Source organism: Heterocephalus glaber, unplaced genomic scaffold (assembly GCF_053883595.1).
Source record: "Heterocephalus glaber isolate CG9 unplaced genomic scaffold, H.glaber_assembly_v1.0 deba00001781, whole genome shotgun sequence".
NCBI classification, from domain to species: domain Eukaryota; kingdom Metazoa; phylum Chordata; class Mammalia; order Rodentia; family Bathyergidae; genus Heterocephalus; species Heterocephalus glaber.
Genome location: NW_028258467.1, coordinates 1874131 through 1893080, shown reverse-complemented (window position 1 = coordinate 1893080; position 18950 = coordinate 1874131). Strand labels below are relative to the sequence as shown.

Below are 18950 nucleotides of genomic sequence, written 5' to 3'. Positions count from 1 at the left end.
GACTGATTTGTCCCTGCAGGGAACCTGCCCTGTGTCCTCCCCGCCTCCCCCCTCAGGCCTTGGTCTCCAACAACAGAGGTTAAGCAGGAATAGCACTGTTGTGGAGCTGGAGAAGAACTGTTGCAGAGCAGGAGCAGGGACCCTGGCCCCAGGTATGGGACCCCCTGGCAGGGCCTCTGGAAAGGGTAGGAGGAGAGTCCTGGGAAGGAACCCTACTTCACCCATCAGAGGTCGGAAGTCTCCCAAGTGTGGGGATAACCAGGAGGAGCTTACTTCCGAAGGAAGAGGTCCTGTGGGCAGTTTGGAAGATGCTGCTTATCTGTCACCCCTCACTCCTAACCCAGGATATTGTGAAGCCTGTGTGCTTGTTTGGGGCTTAGCAAAATCTTTCAGGAACTGGGCATAGTGGCACACACATATAAGCCGCTTCTGGGTGACAGGCTATGTGCTTGGAGCTGTGGACATCTCGGGAGTCTGAGGCAGGAAGATTGAGTTTGAGGTCAGCCTGGGCTACATATTGAGACCCTGTCTCAAAAAAGACGTCAAACCAAACAAACAAAACCTCAAACCTTAAACCTTGATGGTGGGTTGTACTTCTCAGACTCCTCTTTCAGGCACCTTGACACCTGGTGGCCTTGGGTTTGGGGACCAAATGAGCACTTAGGATCTAGAGGAGCTATGCTCAAACCCAGTTCAGCACTGTCCCCTGCCTCATGCTTTAGGCTCATCGGTATAATGGGAAATGCCAGCCTTGCTCAGAGGGCACCAGGACCACTAAGTTGCCACTTGCACACTGGGGAAGACCCTCACCCTTCCTCCCCTACCCACCTCCCTTCTTCCCTCCCTCCCTCTCTCCCTCCATTAGTATTGGGGATTGAATCCATGGCCAGGCATGGTAGGCAAGAGACCTCAACACTTTTTTTAAAAATTTTGAAACAAAGTCTTGCTAAATTGCCTAGGCTGGTCTCAAAGCTTGCCATCCTCCTGCCTTAGCCTCCTGAAGAGCTATGATTATAGGAATACGTTGCCATCCCCCATTATATCTCTCTTGCAGCTGCAAAGAAGCTAAGACTGTGACTCTGCCCACCTGCCTACTCTCTGGTCTCCTGTCCCTGATCCTCTGGCCTCCTGCTCCTCCCCTCACTGGCCAGCTGCTCTGAGGGCCTGTACCTCAAACTGGACCTGGCTGGATCCCCTACTTGTTCCCAGCAGCCCCGGCTGCTTGGGCAAATCCTGATCCCTGCAGGGGCTGCAGGCGGGCCCCGAGGGCTGGACTGCTCCTCAGATGGTTTGCTTTTCCTGACGGCTGGGGCTGCAGCCTGTGTCCACGTGCTGGACCTGGAGGGACGCTCCATCTGCCATCTGCCCTGCTACACACCGAGGGCTGGGGCCTTTATTCCAGAGGATGTGGCTGTGACAGCTTCAGGGCTTGTGGTGGTCAGCGACCTTGTCCATGGAGCTGTCTACGCTCTCAAGCACACTGCCTGGGACCCACAGGGCCACTGGGTGATAGTGGGCACTTTTCCATCCCCCCGAGGACTGGCTGTAGATGCTCTTGGCCGCTTCCTGGTAACAGATTATGTGCTTGGCGCTGTGCACATCTTTAAATTGGGCCCTACCTGGGAGCCCCGAGCCCTGCCCTCAGTGCTGGGCCTAGAGGGCCCTTGCTGGGTAGGCCCAGGGCCTGAAGGGGGCCTGGCTGTGAGTGAGGAGTTTGGGGATGTCCAGCTGTTTGGCAGTGCCTGCCAGCCCCTGGGCTCCCTGGGGACTCTGACTGGGCACAGCTTTGGCCACCCTGCAGGTGTGTGCTCTGACTCAGAGGGCAACATCATTGTGGCTGATGAGCAGAGGCGCCAGGTGATCCTGTTTCCCCGGGCTGGGGCACCCATCTGCCTGCTGTCGGAGGGGCTGAAGCGGCCTTTGGGCGTGGCCTGTGTAGCTCAGGGCCGACTTGTGGTGGCAGATGCTGGAGACAACTGCATCAAGGTGTACCAGTACCTTGGGGAACTGGACTGATTGATGGTAGACTCTGATGAAAGCACTTCTCACCATCCTGGCCAGCCTCCGGGCCCTTAAACCACCCTACGGGAGGTCAATGGGTTCCTCTGGGGCTGCTGGCCATGCTTCTGACTCTGGGACCTAATGTACCTAGCCCTGGGCTGGTCTTGTGTCTTTCTCTCAGAGAGCTATGAGTCAGCTGACTCTCCTTCAAGGCTCCAAAGCTGGCTCTCTCCACATCCCTGCTCAGTGTGCCCCTGGCCCTGTGTTCACTGTTCCCATGTCTACTCAAGCCTTGGCTCTGCTGGCTCAGATCCCAGAAGCTGGAGCTCTGGGGTGGGCAGCTGAACCTTAGATCCCTTGGCATGATGGGCTGCCAGCCAGCACATACCTAGGCAAGATCTCCTGCCAGGCCCAGCCCCAGCCTTCTAATCAGAAGCAGGCAGACAGGGTGTGGCTGGGCTGGGTGGCTTGTGGCAGGGTTAGGGCCCATCAGGGTCCACTAGCCTCAGAGGCACCAACTGTCCTGAGCCTCCAGCAGCTTCTTTGGTTCTAGCAGAGGTAAGGGAGAGAGAGGGGCAAGGAGTGGAAGGTCAGGCTTGGAGTTGCCCTGGGAGATATGGCTGGCTCTGCCATTTCCCAACATGGAACTACTTCAAAGGCTGTGTGAGCCTTCAGTTTATCTTCTGCAAACATGTCCAAACAGCTCTAAAGTCATGAGAGGGCAAGAGTGCTGGGAGGGTTCCGGGTGGCACCCTCCTTTCTCTGATGACAGACTCCTGCTGCTTAAAAAAAGAGAAAATATAGCCTTTCCTCCTAAATGAGCAAGTGGGGCCTGAAAGGGGTATGTGTATAGGGGTGGAATTTTTCGGTGAGTCTGGGCCTAGGAATAGGTTTCATGCCAGAGAGGACAGTGCTGGGTCTTGCCACATCAGGTTATGAGGTGACCTCTATCCAGGACCAGGTCATTAGGATCTGTATTTTAGGCCATTCCCATTCTTGGTTTTCTCACTAGGTCCTGGCCCCTACAGGTGGGGCATTAAATGGACAGATGTAAAAAGCTGCTTCCAGGGCTCAATAAATGTCAGCTACTGCCCTCACTTGTGAGGCACTGTTGTTCCTACAGCAGGGGTTCAATACATCTGCGTGTGACTTCCCCATTGGACCCCGTCAACCCGAGGCTGGCGGAGGGGGCCTTAAGTGGCCTGGGGTAGCCCCTTCGCAGACAACAAGGAGGGAGGGCACCGGTGGGGCCTGGGGAAGCTTCTTTGAAACCCCACGCAGAGGGCTGGAGATTTAGCTCAGTGGCACCGCACCTGCTTCGCAAGCTCAAGGTCTAGAGTTCAATCCCTGGTACAAAAAAAAGAAAAGAAAAAGAAACCCCACGCAGGGCCTCAGGGCCCTTTCATCTTTGGAAGGGAAACAAAGCAGGTAGCTCGCGAAGTTTGTCGGGGGTGGGGTGGGGTGGCCTCTGCGCTGCGCGGAACGCTAGTGAGGGGCCCGCGGGCCCGCGGGTAGCCCGAGAGCCTTTGAGGGTAGGACCGTTGCGCAGCAACGCGCGCCGAGCGGGCGGAAATGGGGCTGGTTCCCGCAGCGCGGACGCGGCGGAGCTGTAGGCTTCGAGCACCATTGTCAGCCCAGACCCACCTAACCCTGTGCCCAACCCTATCCTTCCCCATCGCCTGGAGACGCGGCCTGGAGGACCAGCGGGTGAGCTCTGGAGGCCCGGAGTCCTCAGTGGGGCAGAGGGAGGGTATCCAGTCTCTGGGGCTGCGCCAACCTCTGGCCTTTCGGATTTGTTTCCTTGTCGGAGAAGTGGGGTGGTCGTCCTGCCACCCTGAGACTAAAGGTCGCCTGGGGGATCTCTGTGACCTGCCCAGCTTGGCCCGCCTGGACTCCTTACAAGGCCACCGGCGTCCGTGGGACGGGCCTGTTCCTGACACTTGTCCCTGACCACAGGAAAGGGCGGAAACAGACTCACCTCCACCCTTCTGAAAAGAGAAAGAAAAGCACTATTTACAGAAGGAGAAAAAGTTGCCCTCGCGCACTTGTGTGTGTGTGTGTGTGTGTGTGTGTGTGTGTGGTATGTATACAAACAACATAGGGTAAAGATGAATCCTTCTGAGGCTTCATGGAGGAGGGTTTCAGCCTGTGTCCCTGGGCTGGCCTAACTGGGCCCCAAATCCATTCGTGCATTGGAGGATGGGTTAGTACTTCTGCTTCATGGGGTGAACTTTTAATTAGATTTCTGTGGGAGGCTGTCTCGGGACCTCTTCACCTGACTTTTTAGGGCTGTTTCACTAGGAGCTGTCTCGTTCCTTTTCCAGCTCTGGCCATTGTTTTTTTTTAATCACCATCTTTAAAGATGGTCACGTTGCCCAGGTTTCTGCCTGTTTTCTCTCATCCCACACCTTCTCTGCTATTGATTGCCTGGTGTTTCATGTTTTTCTGGCTGCTGGATCCCCTGCAGCCTGGTGAGCACTGAGCACGCTCTTTTGCACTTCAGTCATTCCCAGAGGGTGAGGTGGGAATGGGGATAAGAATTTGCTCCCTGATCTGTTGAGTTCTCACCACCTCTCAGATCAGGGCATCAACATCTTGCCTCCGAATCCTTCCTTAGATATGAGGAGCTTCTTGTTCTGTTTTGCTTTTAAGGTAAGCTTTGTAGATAAAGCATAGTACACATAAAGCAAGTGCACAAATAGTATGTACAACTGTTGAATTTACCCAATGTGAACATACCAAATAACCAACTGTCCCACAGAACATATTTATTATTAGACCAAGGTGTTTCTCTTCAGACAATAGTCATGGGACGTTTTCCTTAGTTCCTGTGAAAAAGTGTTCGCCAGCAGGGTGTGATGGTTTCTTGACTGAGCTGGTGTGTCCTGAAGGGCTGATGCTGAAAGGCTTGGGCTGTGCTGGGTAGTCCATTGTGGCAGTCACCTAGCTAAACATGCTGGGCCCCTCACAGGCAGAATTGTTCTGTGCCTCTCACAGTACCCCTAAGTGCCTCATGACCTGCTGGAGGCAGGCCCTGAAGAAGAGACAGGAAGAGAAATTGGGGCACCAGGCTTTTCCTTTTGGGCATCCACCAGTTGCCTACCCTCTTTGGTCACTATGGGGAAAGGGCTTTTGGGAGTCATGTAGCTTGACTCAGGGATACCCTTTGCAATTAGAATCCACAGCTGTGAAATCCCTCTTTCCCAAGTTGGCTGTGACAGGCCTAGACCAGCAGTGGCAAACCTATGCCATTGAAAGCTCTAAAAGGTTTGCCATCACTGGCGTAGGCCTCCTGGCATGGCCTACCTGCAGGAGAACAGGGCCACTGGACCATAGTCTCTCGCTTTTTTTCCTTCATTGTTTGGATCATAGTGTCTTAAGCTCCTGGCATTTGTGGATCTGTTAGGTTCCTCCCCTGTCTGTCCTCAAGGGCTTGGTGGGCACTGAACTTGGGAGCCCAGGATCAGTCCAAGGCTTGTGTCCCTCGTCCCTCAGGTTTGTGTTCCAGCTGGGGGACTTTGCTTGGGTGATTGCTCTGTCTTTCATGCAGGGAAAGAAAATAAATGTGGGCGGCTAGACTCTGCCAGTGAGGTGGTCCTTCCTGTTGGCCTGATGTAGGGACTCGGGTGGAAGAATGAGAAAGCCTGCCCAGCTCAGTAGGGGGTGCCTGCAAGGAAACACAAAATCCCCAACTAGCTTGCTTCTGGGGAAGGAAAGGCTCAGGGCCCTGCAGAATTTAGTATTCATAGCTACTTGGGGCTGTGCTTGCTGTTCAAGGCCACACTGAGGTAGTGAGAGGCCAGGAAGGCTAATGTCTCTTCATTCTGCGAACATGACAGCATTTTCCACACCTCCAAGTCCCGTGCACACCTACCCCATGTCTAGATGGCTACGTGGTTGGAGAAATACATCCTAAAAGGAGAAAAATGCTCCGGATGTGGGAGCCCTTCATTGAGTGGCTGTTGGGGATCCCAGGGAAAGGTGGGAACTACTGAGGGGCACCCCAGGTAGGATGGAGGGTCACAATGAGGGCAGAAACTCCATGATAGCTGAGCCTGTTTCCTGAGCACAGTGACAGGTAGATGCTCTCCCTGCCTTGGAGGGGGAGGCTCCTTCAGGAAGAGGGCAATCCAGGCTCTGGGCTCTTGCCTAGGCACCTTCTGGGGTACTGCACCGGTACCCATAGTAGCCAGCTATGTGCATGCTTCTGGTTTCCTTGGCCCAAAAGCTTATCTTAAATTTGTGTTTTGTTTTTTTTTTGGTACCGGGGATCAAACTTGGGTCCTTGTGCTTGCACAGCAGGCAGTGAAACCACTGAGCTAAATCCCCAGCCCCTTAAATTTGTGTTTTTATTCTTAAAAGCTTAATCATTAGTAAATCCTGATTAAAATTGTATTTTGTGTTATTTGTTGAGACCATATATTTTGTTTGTTTGTTTTTGGTACTGGGGATCGAACTCAGGACCTTGTGCTCGTGAGGCAGGTGGTGGAACCACTGGAGTAAATCTCCAGCCAGAGACCATATACTTTTCAATGTACTACATATAAATAAACCTCTTTAATCAGGGCTCTTAAAAACCTTGTGGTCACGCCACCTGTCTTGAAAGCATAAGGACCCAAGTTTGATCCCTGGTACCAAAAAAAAAAACAAAAACCCTTGTGCTAGCCAGGTGTAATGGTACACATCTATAGTTTCAGTTACTCAGGAGGCTGAGGCACGAGGAGCAAAAGTTCCAGGTCAGCTTGAGCAACTTAGAAGGATACCATCTCAAAATAAAAAGGCTGGGATATAGCTTAGTGGTAGAGCACTTGCCTTGCATATGTGAGGGTTCAACCCCTAGAACCTTAAAAAACAAAACAGCCTTGTGCTCAGTCCCACAAACCTTTGTCAGGTGATATCTCTCGGGGCATGTCACCATGCCCTGTTTCAGTCTGCTTGTCTTGAAATGAGAGGAAGCACTGCCTTGCCAAGACACTCACAGCTGCTGCCTTGTGGCGTGGTCCTCACACTGGCCTTGAAGAAGCAAGGCCTATGTGAGATGGATAGCCAAAGCCCACCAGTGTCAATGATCAAACCCAGTGCTGGGTTGCCCCAACCTGTGGGCAGCAAATGTATTCATCAGGACTTCCGGGCACATGCTGTGGCCATAGAGTTGCCAGTCTTTGTGCAACAGCAGCTCTGAACCTACCTCTTCCCTCCCTTTCAGGGTTCCTGGGATGGTGCTCAAGGCGTTCTTCCCCACATGCTGCACCTTGGCAGACAGCGGCCTGTTGGTGGGACGTTGGATCCCAGAGCAGAGCAGTGCCGTGGTCTTGGCCGTGGTGCACTTTCCCTTCATCCCCATCCAGGTCAAGGAGCTCCTGGCCCAGGTGCAGCAGGCCAGCCGGGTGGGTTTGGCTGTGCTGGGTACCTGGTGCCACCACCAGCAGGAGCCTGAGGAGAGCCTAGGCCACTTCCTGGAGGGTCTGGGTGCCATCTTCTCCCATGAGCCCTGGCTGCAGCTGTGTCGGGAGAGGGGCCGCAAGTTCTGGAGCTGCAAGGCTACTCACCAGCAAGGTCCTGGCGTCCCTGGTGTTCCCAGCAAGGACCGTGTCATGCTTATCTTCTATGACCAGCGTAAGGTGCTGCTGTCCCACCTGCATCCACCCACAGTCCTGCCTGACTGCCAGTTTGGAGAAGTCACAGCCAGTACAGAGGGCCTGGCTGCCATCTTTGACACAGTATCACGCAGTGAGGTACTGTTCTGCAAAGACCAGTTTGATGAGGGCCCGGTGAGGCTGAGCCACTGGCAATCGGAAGGTGTGGAGGCCAGCATCCTCGTGGAGCTGGCGAAGCAGGCTTCAGGGCCTGTCTGCCTGCTGGTGGCCTACCTGCTATCACTGGTCTCAGCTGCAAGTGCCTGCCGGTAGGTGCCACTGGGGACATGGAGGGAGGGGCAGATAGTGGGCTCCTGAGAGTAATAGGCTTGCCCCTCAGTGTGTAGGGACATGGAAGCCTATATGGGTCCTTCCTGAGGCTTACAGCTACCCCCAGGGCCCTGGCACTGGTCCTGCCCTTCCTCCCCTGGCATCTCAGAGGATGTCCCAGTAGTAGTTGCAGTTTTCATGTCCCTTGCTCCTGTGTTAGAGCCAGTTTCTGGCAGCCTCAGTGGCTATGTGCAGCCTAGCAGATAGGAAAATGGAGTGAACTGTGGATGACTGAAGTCCCTTAAATCTGGGAGTTGTTTGGCCTCCTGAGGGCACACAGGCCTGCGTGCTTCCCTGTGACCCCAGCTCTCCACACAGCAGGGCTCCAGGCACCACAGCTGTCCCTATTGGCAGAGCTCCCTTGAGGCTGTGAGGTGACATTCACTCACTGTTGGCCTGGGGTTGTGGTTCCCAACTTCACATTCTTCAGAACCACCAGCAAGGTTCCTGGCCCACTGGCTTGGCCCGTGATTTTGTAAAAACCCTGAGGGCCCTGGGTTTTCTGGCTTATGACCAGAGGGCCTGGGAGCCCTCCTTCCCTGAGATGTTTCCCTGGTGTTGTCACCCCATGGAGAGCAGCTGTGGTTCACTCTCAGTTGCCCCTTCCCCTTTGATCCAGGGACTCAACAGGTGTGGGGACTGGCCTGTCCCACTTACGAGGGCTCTGGCAGCTCTGTGGGGACACCTTGGGTTGTGGGAGCCCCTGGGGATCTTGATGTGAGGGATGGAGCTTTGAGGCTTCAGGACAGCCTTGGAATTAACTAGGTGAAAGTGTGTGTCTGGGCTGAGGTACAATTTTGGCAGAGTCCTTAGCTTTTATTGTATTCCCAAAGGACCCAAGAAGGGTTCAGAACTGCTGGTGAGGACCAGATATTGATTCGTCCATCAGGCAAGTATTGGCTGTTGACTGGTGATTATAGGTACTGATACTCAGGTGACGCATGGCTGTCACTATGGTAATGAAGCCCCTCTGCCCCTCATGGCTTTGTGCCTCTTCCTGGGGTGTTGTCAGGGACCTGAATCATGCAGGGCTTATCTGCAACCTTGGAGAGATCATCACACCAATGAAGTCTCTATGCAGCCAGCAAGAGTCACTGCCTGTTTGATGGTTAGAAAGGGGAGGCTCAGTGGAATGTGGCCCATTCTTTTGTCTCAGAGCTGCCCCTTGAGGATGAGCCCTTTGGCCTTCTCCCTCCCCAATTTCTAGCCACGTGGTCTGTTGCAACTCTGGACTTTCTAGATGTTCTTTGGGCCCCTCCTCCCTGCATCAGGGGCTTTGGATGGGTGTACGGGCTCCCAGCTGAACCCCTTGGCCTGATGCTGCTATTCTGGCTCCATATGAATGCATGCAGCTGAGTTGCCATCAGGCATTTTTCTCTACCCCCACTTTCAGACTTCTCTCCTTAGCATGTGAGAGCCAGTGGAAGTTTTTCCATAATTCCTTTTCCTTGTGAGAAACTCAGTCTCACTGGGAAGCTGGATTAGTCCTGGAAACCTTTGGTGAGCCTTCTGGGCCCCATCGGACAGGCAAAGCAAGATTCTGGGTAGGCAGGAGGCTACCTGGTTCCCACTTTTTATTTTTTGGTACCGGGGATCGAACTCGGGTCCTTGCACTTGCAAGGCAGGCGGCGAAACCACTGAGCTAAATCCCTGGCCCTGATTCCCACTTTTGGGACTGTACTGACCTCAGCTTTGGGCAGACCAGGGGACTAAGGTGTGTTGAGGTCACAGCTTTGTGAGACGGTCAGGTTCAGTGTTAAGGTGAGCTCACATTGTGCCCGAGCCCTGGAAGTGCCGCCTGCCCCACCTGCCTCCTTGCCCTGCTGAGTTCTGCAGGGGCTGCTGGGCTCCAGCCTTTCCTCTATGCACCTGCACGGTGCATGCATCATCAGAAAGGAGAACCCTGATGGATCTCTTGACAGATGCTCATGCTCCCCTGCAGGCTGTGGAAGCTGTGGCCTCTGCCCTTCATAGCCAGCAAGCTCTCCACGTGCGAGCAGCTCCGGCACCGTTTTGAGCACCTCACACTTGTCTTCAGCACCCAGAAGGCCCAGAGCCCTGCTCAGTTGATGAGGTGTGGCCAGGGGGTCCTTCACAGGGTAGAACATCCTGGGTCCAGTCCCTTCCCTATCCCTGCTCTGCACCAGCCTCCCTGGGTGGCCTTATGCTGCCACTGGCCACCTCACACCACTCCCACTGACCCTTCTTCTAGGAAGGCCAACATGCTGGTCTCTATGCTCCTGGATGTGGCCCTCGGCCTCACACTGCTGTCCTGGCTCCACAGCAGTAACCGAATTGGGCACCTGGCTGATGCCCTCATCCCCATGGCTGACGTGAGTACATTAGGGTTTCCTGAGGGAGGGATCCCTCCGGTGGCTAGCTGAGTTCCCTAAGTCAGCTGGAGTAGCTCTTCCTTGTCCTTACCCTACACACACAACTCTCATGCCTGACATCGAGCAGGGGGGTGTTGGGACTGATGTTTCTCAGGGCAGCACTTACCAAGTGCCTACTTCTCCTGAAGGTAAATATATCTGGGGCGACTTGTTTTTTTTTTTAATTTTTTTGTTTAGTTTTTTTGAGATAGTCTTACTATGTAGGCTGGCCTTGAACTCACTATGTGGTCTAGGCTGGCCTTGAACATGTGGCAGTCCTGCCTCAGCCTCCCGAGTGCTGGGAATACAGGTGTGCGCCACCATGTCCAGCTCATCTGGGGCCACTTGTGGTTGGAGCTTTTAGGAGGAGTCTTTCTCCCTGCCAGGCTCAGGATTGTGTCTCTCCATTGCTTCCCTACCCCTGTGATCAGCTTTCTCTCCTGGACTCTGTGCTCTCCACATGCTCTGTGCATCAGCGTCAGGGAACCTTTCTGCTCAGGGCTGTCTGCGGGCATGTCATGCTGCCCCTGGCATTGGTTGCATAATTCCCATACTGACAGCTAGAGGTGCAGTCTTGTCTTCTGTACTCCTGACTTTACCAGCATGTCCTGGCCAGGGGCAGGCCCTGCCCTCCTCTTCTGTCCTCGTCTACCTGTTATGTTTACATGCTGCTGGACCCAAAGCCCTGTCTCTCCCATTAGGATCATGTCTTCTTGTGCAGGGTGGTCCCTCTGGCCCTTTGCCCACCTTTTGGCCTCTTGGGGCCTGCTTGTGGCCAAGCTAGAACTCTGAGGGGCTGGAGCCAGGTGCCTCTCAGCTCTGTTGGCTATGGGGACTCAAGACCAGTCCAGTAGGAAGGAGGTGTTGGGGTAGGGAGAGGCATGGCTGTTTCTACACTCTGCTTCTTGGCCAACTTTGTTCTAGACATCCCTCTGCCAAGTTGCCCAAAAATATAAATATTTAATTAAAAAATGAAAGTCTCTTCCTGCTGCCCAGCTCTTATCCTTTAAATATTAAATAAGCTCTATTTATAAAGAACATTCTCCCCTTCTTGCTAATCTTGACATGCCCAAGGCCTTAGCACAAGATCAAGAGAGCCCTTCAGGGTGGGCAGGTTGGGGCACAGAGATGTTGCCTGTAGCCTTGCCTCAGCAAGGAAAGTGAGGGTTCCTGTGGCCAGCACAGCACTTGGACACTGGCTCTCCTCCTGGGTGGCCAGAACTTGGCTTCTCTGGTTGCTTTTGAGGTCCCTGTGCTGTCTCTTGCCCTCACTTGATCTTATCCTCTCCTCTGGGGGCCCACGTCCTCCATCACTGCCACCTGCTGCTCTGGGCCCTGATGAGTGATGTTTTCTCACAGGTCACATACTATGGGCAGCCCAAGTGGTGATAGATGGTGGGGTGGGGTCTTTGGCCCATAGTTCCCCTGTAGGGGTTGAGGTAAGCCCTACTGTCCAGCCTTGACCATGTCCAGGTTTGGGGCTGAGGCCTCTGGGAGTCCAGAAGTGAAGAGGTGAGGTGGGAGGCAGAGGGATACTCTCAGGGAGGTTGATGCCCATCAGGAGCACCTGCCCAAGGGGCCAGGCACAGTTGTCAGCTGCCTAGGTTTTGTGCTTGAGGCTGAAGAGAGGTTCCTTGGCTAGGCAGATTTGGGAAACTGCCAATCCATGTTAGGAGATGGGGGTCTGGATATTGGGAGGAAGGAAGTATGGACTGCCTTTGCCCTGCCTGGGCAGGCAGGCCAAGGTAGAAGCCCATCACGAAAATCTCAGGAGGTGCTGATGTTAATCTTGACTGCACACCCCACCAGCACCAACAACCCTCATCCACCCCACCCCTGCGCCATGTCCCTGCAGCATGTGGCCGAGGAGCTCCAGCATCTGCTGCAGTGGCTGATGGGTGCTCCTGCTGGGCTCAAGATGAACCGGGCACTGGACCAGGTGCTGGGCCGCTTCTTCCTGTACCACATTCACCTGTGGATCAGTGAGTGCCTGATAAGGGTCAGAGGGTTGGCAGGGCTTCACATCCCAGGGACCCAGGCCTCAGCTGAGGAGGGTGGCAAGGCCCCACCTGTCCCTGTCCCTTTCATCCCCACTTCCTAGCCTCCCATGTGTGTCAAGCCCACTGTGCTGGGCTAGCTGCCCTGCCAAACATCAGGGCCAATGGTGTGGTCTCTGTGCTTGTGCTTTCTCAAGCCTCAGACATCTGTGTTTAGCAAGGAACCTGGGTACCCCAGGACCCCCAGGCACACCACTCAGGGCTGACCACCATCTCGCCAGGCTATATCCACCTCATGTCCCCATTCATCGAACGTATCCTGTGGCACGTGGGCCTCTCAGCCTGCCTGGGACTGACGGTTGCCCTGTCCATCCTGTCGGATATTCTTGCCCTCCTCACCTTCCACATCTACTGCTTCTATGTCTACGGCGCCCGGTGAGCATGTGTGTCCTATGTGCAGCCTTTGGGCCCAGGGCATTACAAGCTCTGGGGTGTGGTGAGGCACAGCCCTTATGGTGCCCATGTCCACAGACTGTACTGCCTGAAGATTTGTGGCCTGTCCTCTCTCTGGCGTCTGTTTCGGGGGAAGAAGTGGAACGTGCTTCGTCAGAGGGTGGACTCTTGCTCTTATGACCTGGACCAGGTGCCTGGGGTGTGCCTGGGAAGAGGCTCCCATCCTATAGCTGCCCCACTGCACTTGGGCTGGGGGAGGTACACACAGACGTCCCCCAGCCAGAGAGGACCTTGCTTCCAAGGCACAGAGCCTGGGGCCCATGTCCCAACTTCTGCTCCAGCTTGGTCCATTGGCTTGCTCATACCTAACACAGGAGAGCTTTCCTCTGATACTGTCTTGGCCATCTACCCCACTGGCTGGCCACCCCACAAGCCTAGCAAGTGTACACAAGGCCCATGGATGCTCCTCTCATGGTACTATGAAACAAGTCTGAGCAAGCTGTCCAGAGTTCACTTGGATGCTGTAACTGAAGTTACAGGACAGGTTGGGGTGGACATTTGGGTGTAGCCATTGCTAGAGGGGCCACTCCTGGCTGGGGCCTTGAGTTACCAGGTATACTATCCCCTTCTTCCTACAGCTCTTCATTGGAACCTTGCTCTTCACCATCCTGGTCTTTCTCCTGCCCACCACAGCTCTGTACTACCTAGTGTTCACCCTGGTGAGCCAAGCACTCATGTCATGGGGCCTCCAGTATTTGAAGTAGTCACTGCCAGCCTTAGTGAGCTGTGAGCCCTGCTCGAAGTTATGGGCCAGGCCATCTACCCCTACAGGCCATATTAACATGGCTGTTTTGGGCTTTGGGGAATATATTTTGGGCCCTAGAGTGGGTGGGGTCCTACCCTGGGTACCCCCTGCTCTGGGGCACTTGGCTGGGTGTAAGAGCGAGCAGAGCCCATGGTGAGCAGTGGGGACAGTCGGATCATGGAGGTCCTGAGTGCTGCACGGTGGACAGTGGGAGGCGAGCAGGGTCAGTGTGTGGGGCTTTGGGATTCATGGTCTCATGACCTGGTAGGAGGGCTGACTCCTTGGCCCCAGAGCAGGGGTGCTATCTCCCCTCCACTTCTTGGGTACCTGGACCAAAGGCAGGTTCTCTGCTCTCCTCAGTGTAGGACCCATGCTTTCCCCGGGGCCCTTGACCCTTGGTCACCCTTGGTCGTGTCCCAGGATCCCATCGAGTGGCTCTGTTTGAGAGCATGTCCAGCAAGGCTCTGGCCACAGCCCTGGCTCAGAGGTCCTGAGTATTGCCTCTGCTGCAGCTCCGGCTCCTGGTGGTCACTGTACAGGGCCTGATCCATCTGCTTGTGGACCTCATCAACTCCCTACCTCTGTACTCACTTGGCCTTCGGCTCTGTCGGCCCTACAGACTGGCGGGTAAGTTCTGTGTGGTGGACGGTCAGCCTCCTGACAGTTGGGAACATATATCCACTGGACCTTGCAAAAGTGCCTGCTATGCTGGTCACTTACCTGGAGGCAGTGGGATGTGGCATGGGTAGTTGGGGAAGGGAAACCTTCCTGCTCCCAGGCATCTGCTGGGCCAGCTGCCCTCATAAGGTGGGGTGGAAGGACCCCCTGAGGCTGTGGGTCAAGGCAGCTCTTGCTATGCCCTTCCTGTAATATCCTTGATTTGTTGTAGGTCTGTCCACTATAGCTTATGTGTTATTTGACTGTGGCTCAGAGAAGGTCCATCTCCACATGGTAAGGTGGGCCATGTGCCTGCTGGCACCCTTAGTCTTGGAGGGGCAGGCTAGGGAAAGGGCCACCAGGCTGGCCAGACCTATGTGACTGGAATGCCCTGCACTGTCTGGTTGGCATCCACCACCCCAGCTGTCTCCCTGGCATTCCTACTGCAGGTGGTACACCCATGGTGCTATGATAGCAGTTTGAAACTAGCTCCAGAGAGGAGGCTCTCCCTGCTAGTCAGGGGCTTTGAGCCCAGCCTGGGCAACTTAGTGAGAGTTTGTCTCAAAATAAAAAATTTTTTAAAAGGGTGGGGAAGTAGTGTGAAGGCCCTGGTTGGGGTCAGCTCATCTGGCTTGGGGGTTTGGATACATCAGGGGACCTCAGGATTTCCTGGCACAGCCACTGTCCAGCACCCATTCCAAGGTGACCATGCCCAAGTGGCCCTCTTAGCCAGCTCGAGCCACAGGGTATGGACATACCCTTTGAACCAACGTTGCCTCTTGTTCTGGAAACCCCAACCCCTTTTTTTCCCTTTTTTCTTCCTTCTTTTCCTCCTTTCCTTCACATAGTGGGATTGAACCCAGGGCTTTTGCACTGAGCTATTTCTCCAGAGCTGCAGAGCTATAGAGGCCATAGTATTGCCCAAGCAGCCAGCTCAAAAAAGAGGCAGGTTGGAAGGACAGGGGACAGAGATTGCTGTGTGCCCAGGCAGGCCTGCCACCACCTGGGTGCCACACAGAGGAAGGGGCCTTTGCTGCCAGAGGTCACTGCCTACAACATCCTCTGCTAACCAGCAGGAGGACAATAGGGCTGTCTTCAGGGCTCTGTGGGCACTGGATAGGGCTGCCACCCTCCCCTTCAGTATCTTGTTCTCCTTGTAGCTGGTGTGAAGTTCCGTGTCCTGGAGCATGAGGCAGGCAGGCCTCTCCGCCTCATGATGCAGGTAAGACCTCTCATGCCCCTCCCACTGCTCTGCCTGTGTTTGGGGACAGATGGGGTCAGTTGGTGTGGAGTCCAGGTGCCTGGGGCCAAATGCAGACAAGGGGCCCAGTGGAGCTGAGGAGTTGGGTCCACAGAGGAAGCCCCCAGGTTTCTGGGCACCATGACCCATTGTGCCTGGGGCCCCCTTTAGGGTTTGAGTGCTCATGGTGGTTTGCATGGCTGAAGCCTAGCCCAGTTCATGGGTGGGGTCCCTTTGCCACAAATCAGCCACCCTGGGCTGCCTACTTGGCTCCATGTCCCAACTCCTGCCCTAGGCCCCATAGGGCTTAAGTTCCTGGTGGAATAGAATCAGCTTAGCAAAGGCTTCAAGACCTGCAGGCATTCCCCACTGGGCCCAGACTATTCCATTCCATCTTAAACAGTCCTGGGTGCTTGGTCCTTATGGGAGGGAGCAAGACAAAGCTTTGGGTATCTTGCTAGGTTGCAGGTTGGCTTTTGGGCCAAGTCCATCCTGCCTTAGATGTTGAGGCAGCCAGGGACTCGGTGATCTTCCCCTGCCCGAGGCACCTGGGAGCTGAATGAATCTCGGGCCAGAGCATATACATCCCTAGGGGACATGTAGCTCCCACCCCACCTCACTTGCCTTAGGAACATGTAGCTGTCCTTGGGGGTTGGCCAGCTGTGTGCTGGGCAAGAGCACGTCTGGGGCAGTTAGCCCTATCCCACAGTTGCCCAGCTCAGGGACTCCCCAGAGGGCCAGCCAGGCACATGTGCCTGCACCCAAGTCCTTTCTCTGCTGATCACCATACTAACTGCCATTCTGTTCTTCCAGATAAACCCCCTGCCCTACAGCAGGGTGGTGCACACCTACCGCATGGCAAGCTGTGGCTGCCACCCCAAGCACTCTTGGGGCTCCCTGTGCCGCAAGCTGTTTTTTGGAGAGCTTATCTACCCTTGGAAGCAGAGAGGGGACAAGCAGGACTGAGGTGCCTGGCAGTAGCCTGCCCAGCACCACTGCACAGCCCACCATCACACCTCTCAGTCAATGTGTCATTGAGCTTGGGGTTCACGTGCTCTCGAGGGTGGGCAGGCTTTGTTCCAAATTCCTATCCTGATTCCAGGGCCCTTATCAGGCCATGCCAGGCAGCCTACTGCCAGCACACACTCCATCCCTCTCTAGCACCATTGGCCTTGGGACCTGCCTCTAGTGTGCTGTGATCGCCACACTGCCTGATTCCAGCATCCCCCAGGTCTGCCTCTGGAGTGGGCTGGCAGGTCCCCCTTTGGCTGTCCCCTAGTGGTGAGTGGAGGGCTGCTTCCTGGGATGCACTCCTGGCTTCTGGTATCTTCTAGCTGCTGAGCAGAATGTCCCCACCCCCACCCCCTGGAGGTTGAAGCAGCTGCTGACCTCCAGCCCCAGCGAACCAGAGCTCTTGCACCCTGAATTGAGCAGGGCTTCTCTGTCGGAGCTCCCTGAGTGGTCAAGGACCCACAGTGCTCCCACAGTATGGGTACCCCTGAGGTATTATGGCTCTCTACCTGGCTGTCAGTCAGCAGGCAATGATTGAGGCCCTAGGGAAGGAGGATAAAGGTGCCCAATGGTGCAGAAAGGTCTGTGCTGTGGCTAGGAGGGAACAGCAAGCCCTGCTGGTCTCTGGGGCACTCGGGACTGTCCACCTCAATCTATCTACTGCCCACACTCCTTGCCTCAGGCCACACCAACTCTAAGCACCCAGTGAAGGATGTCAACAGGATGGGTCCTGACCTGCCTTTTCCTTTTATTAAAATAAAACTTCAGATGTGTTTAGAGTGCCAGTTGGCCTTTGTCATCCTATATGTGCATCAGGTCTAAGGTGAACCCAGTGGGTACAAATGCCTCCTAGAGGACTTGGGTTTGCTCTGAGGTGATTGCCATGGCCTGCTTCCTGTTTCAGGACCCTGCACAGTGTTGGTAGGTGGGGAGTATGCCCATGCCCTTTAAGTCCTAGCCCAGGTAGATGGCCCCTCACAGCCTCTCCTGGCATATAGGGCTGTCATCTGGGACAGGGTAAGCCACCCCTGGCTCTGAATGTATTTGGGCTCCATAAGGGCAAGGAACTCCCTGAACTGAGCTGACCCTACCTGTCCTGCATCCTCCGGGGGCCCTGGGGGCCTCTCACCTGTGGTCCTGCTTATAGAGGAGGGCTGGAGCCCAGAGAGGCTTGTTAGCAGCTCCCTGGCCTGGGTTTCTACTCAGTGGAGACTGGCTGCAGAGCACTGAAGAGCCTCTTGTGGAACTGTGTTCACTCAAGAGCCTGCTGACAGTGGCCTGATACCTGCATTGCTGGGGTGCCACCTTCCATTTGGGTACCATGTCCAGCTCCTAGCCCCAAGTGCAGAGGCCTCTGACCTGGGCTTCCTAGCAATCAAAAGCTGGGGCTAAGTCACTCATGGGCTGCTGCACATCTTGCCTGTACCCCTCCCTGCTGTTCTGCCACCATTACTCTTCTAGCTGCCTGTCCCTGCTCTTTACCCCTTCTCCTGGCGTTCTCACCAGGCAAAGGTCCTGTCCCTCAGCCCAGGCCACTGCTCTGTGTGGCCTTGTCACGGGACTTACCTGGCAGCTGTCATCTCCTGTACAGGGTACCAGGCTGCTTATTTCCCAAGAGCTAGCCCGGGCCTGGCATCAGAGCCAGCTGAGGGTATACTGGTCACATCAGCTATTTGCAGCCACTGAGATGCCACCTGCCAAGGAATGTCCCTTATATGGATTTGTCTGATAATTTTCATGATGAGATACCACTGCTTATGTGTTTGTGGCAGGACAGCATATAAGTCAGCATATGATGCTGTCCTTGGCATCATCTTGGGAGGCATGCAAGGTCCGTTTGTCTATGCTAGGTGTTATCAACTTGATCTCGTGGCCAAGGTAGCTGTCCCCTTGTATTTTTCTTTAGTTTCTTGAGGTGTAGTTCAGGCTGGCTTTGAAATTAATTTGTAGCACAGGCTGGCCTCAAACTGGCAGCAATCCTCACTCAGCTTCCCAAGTGCTAGGATTATAGGCATGTGCCACCAAACAGGGACCTTGTTAATAGTAACTTATCTAGAGACCCTTGTGAACAAGTGAACAGCCTGTCCCTCATTGTCTTCTCACCACTAGCTGCATCATCTACCAAGATTTTGGCTCTGCCCATTCATAGGATGTTCTATGCCCTCCCCTTGGTACCAGGCCAGGGTGGGGTCTGGAGCAACTGCAATCAGGTGCTACCTGAGCTTCCTGGGCACAGGACTTCAGGGGCCAAGGTCTGTTTGCCACAGTGGGTGACCAAAGAACCTTCTGAGGGTTTGGATATACCACAAAGGTATTGCCTTAGTACTTTTTCTATTGCTATAACAAAATACTTGAGACCAGGCAGTTATGAAGAATAGAGGTTTACTTGACTTATGATTCTAGAGACTGAAAATCTAAGAGCATGGTGTTGGTGTCTGAGGAAGTCCT

General features: G+C 54.6%; 2 protein-coding genes across 6 annotated transcripts; both read left to right on the top strand.

Moving 5' to 3' along the window:
* The first annotated feature begins 21 nt into the window (after window positions 1-21).
* Window positions 22-17287, top strand: Pigq (phosphatidylinositol glycan anchor biosynthesis class Q). 5 transcript variants are annotated; one of them, XM_013068919.3, is made up of 11 exons: window positions 22-152; window positions 7208-7906; window positions 9910-10041; window positions 10180-10300; window positions 12195-12321; window positions 12618-12771; window positions 12868-12979; window positions 13428-13508; window positions 14107-14221; window positions 15412-15473; window positions 16305-17287. In XM_013068919.3, exons 2-11 carry the CDS (start codon window positions 7218-7220, stop codon window positions 16455-16457), a joined length of 1746 nt encoding a protein of 581 aa, XP_012924373.1. In that variant the 5' UTR covers window positions 22-152; window positions 7208-7217; the 3' UTR covers window positions 16458-17287. The 5 variants fall into 5 exon arrangements, with proteins under 5 accessions (XP_012924373.1, XP_012924372.1, XP_004873845.1 ...); XM_013068918.3 differs by lacking the exon at window positions 22-152 and adding an exon at window positions 2124-2559; XM_004873788.4 differs by lacking the exon at window positions 22-152 and adding an exon at window positions 2499-3708.
* Window positions 1120-2016, top strand: Nhlrc4 (NHL repeat containing 4; the record flags this gene model as incomplete). The annotated part of the gene is made up of 1 exon (XM_087202784.1): window positions 1120-2016. A coding segment is annotated over one exon (897 nt), but the record flags the coding sequence as incomplete, so codon positions are not given.
* Window positions 17288-18950: the final 1663 nt, after the last annotated feature.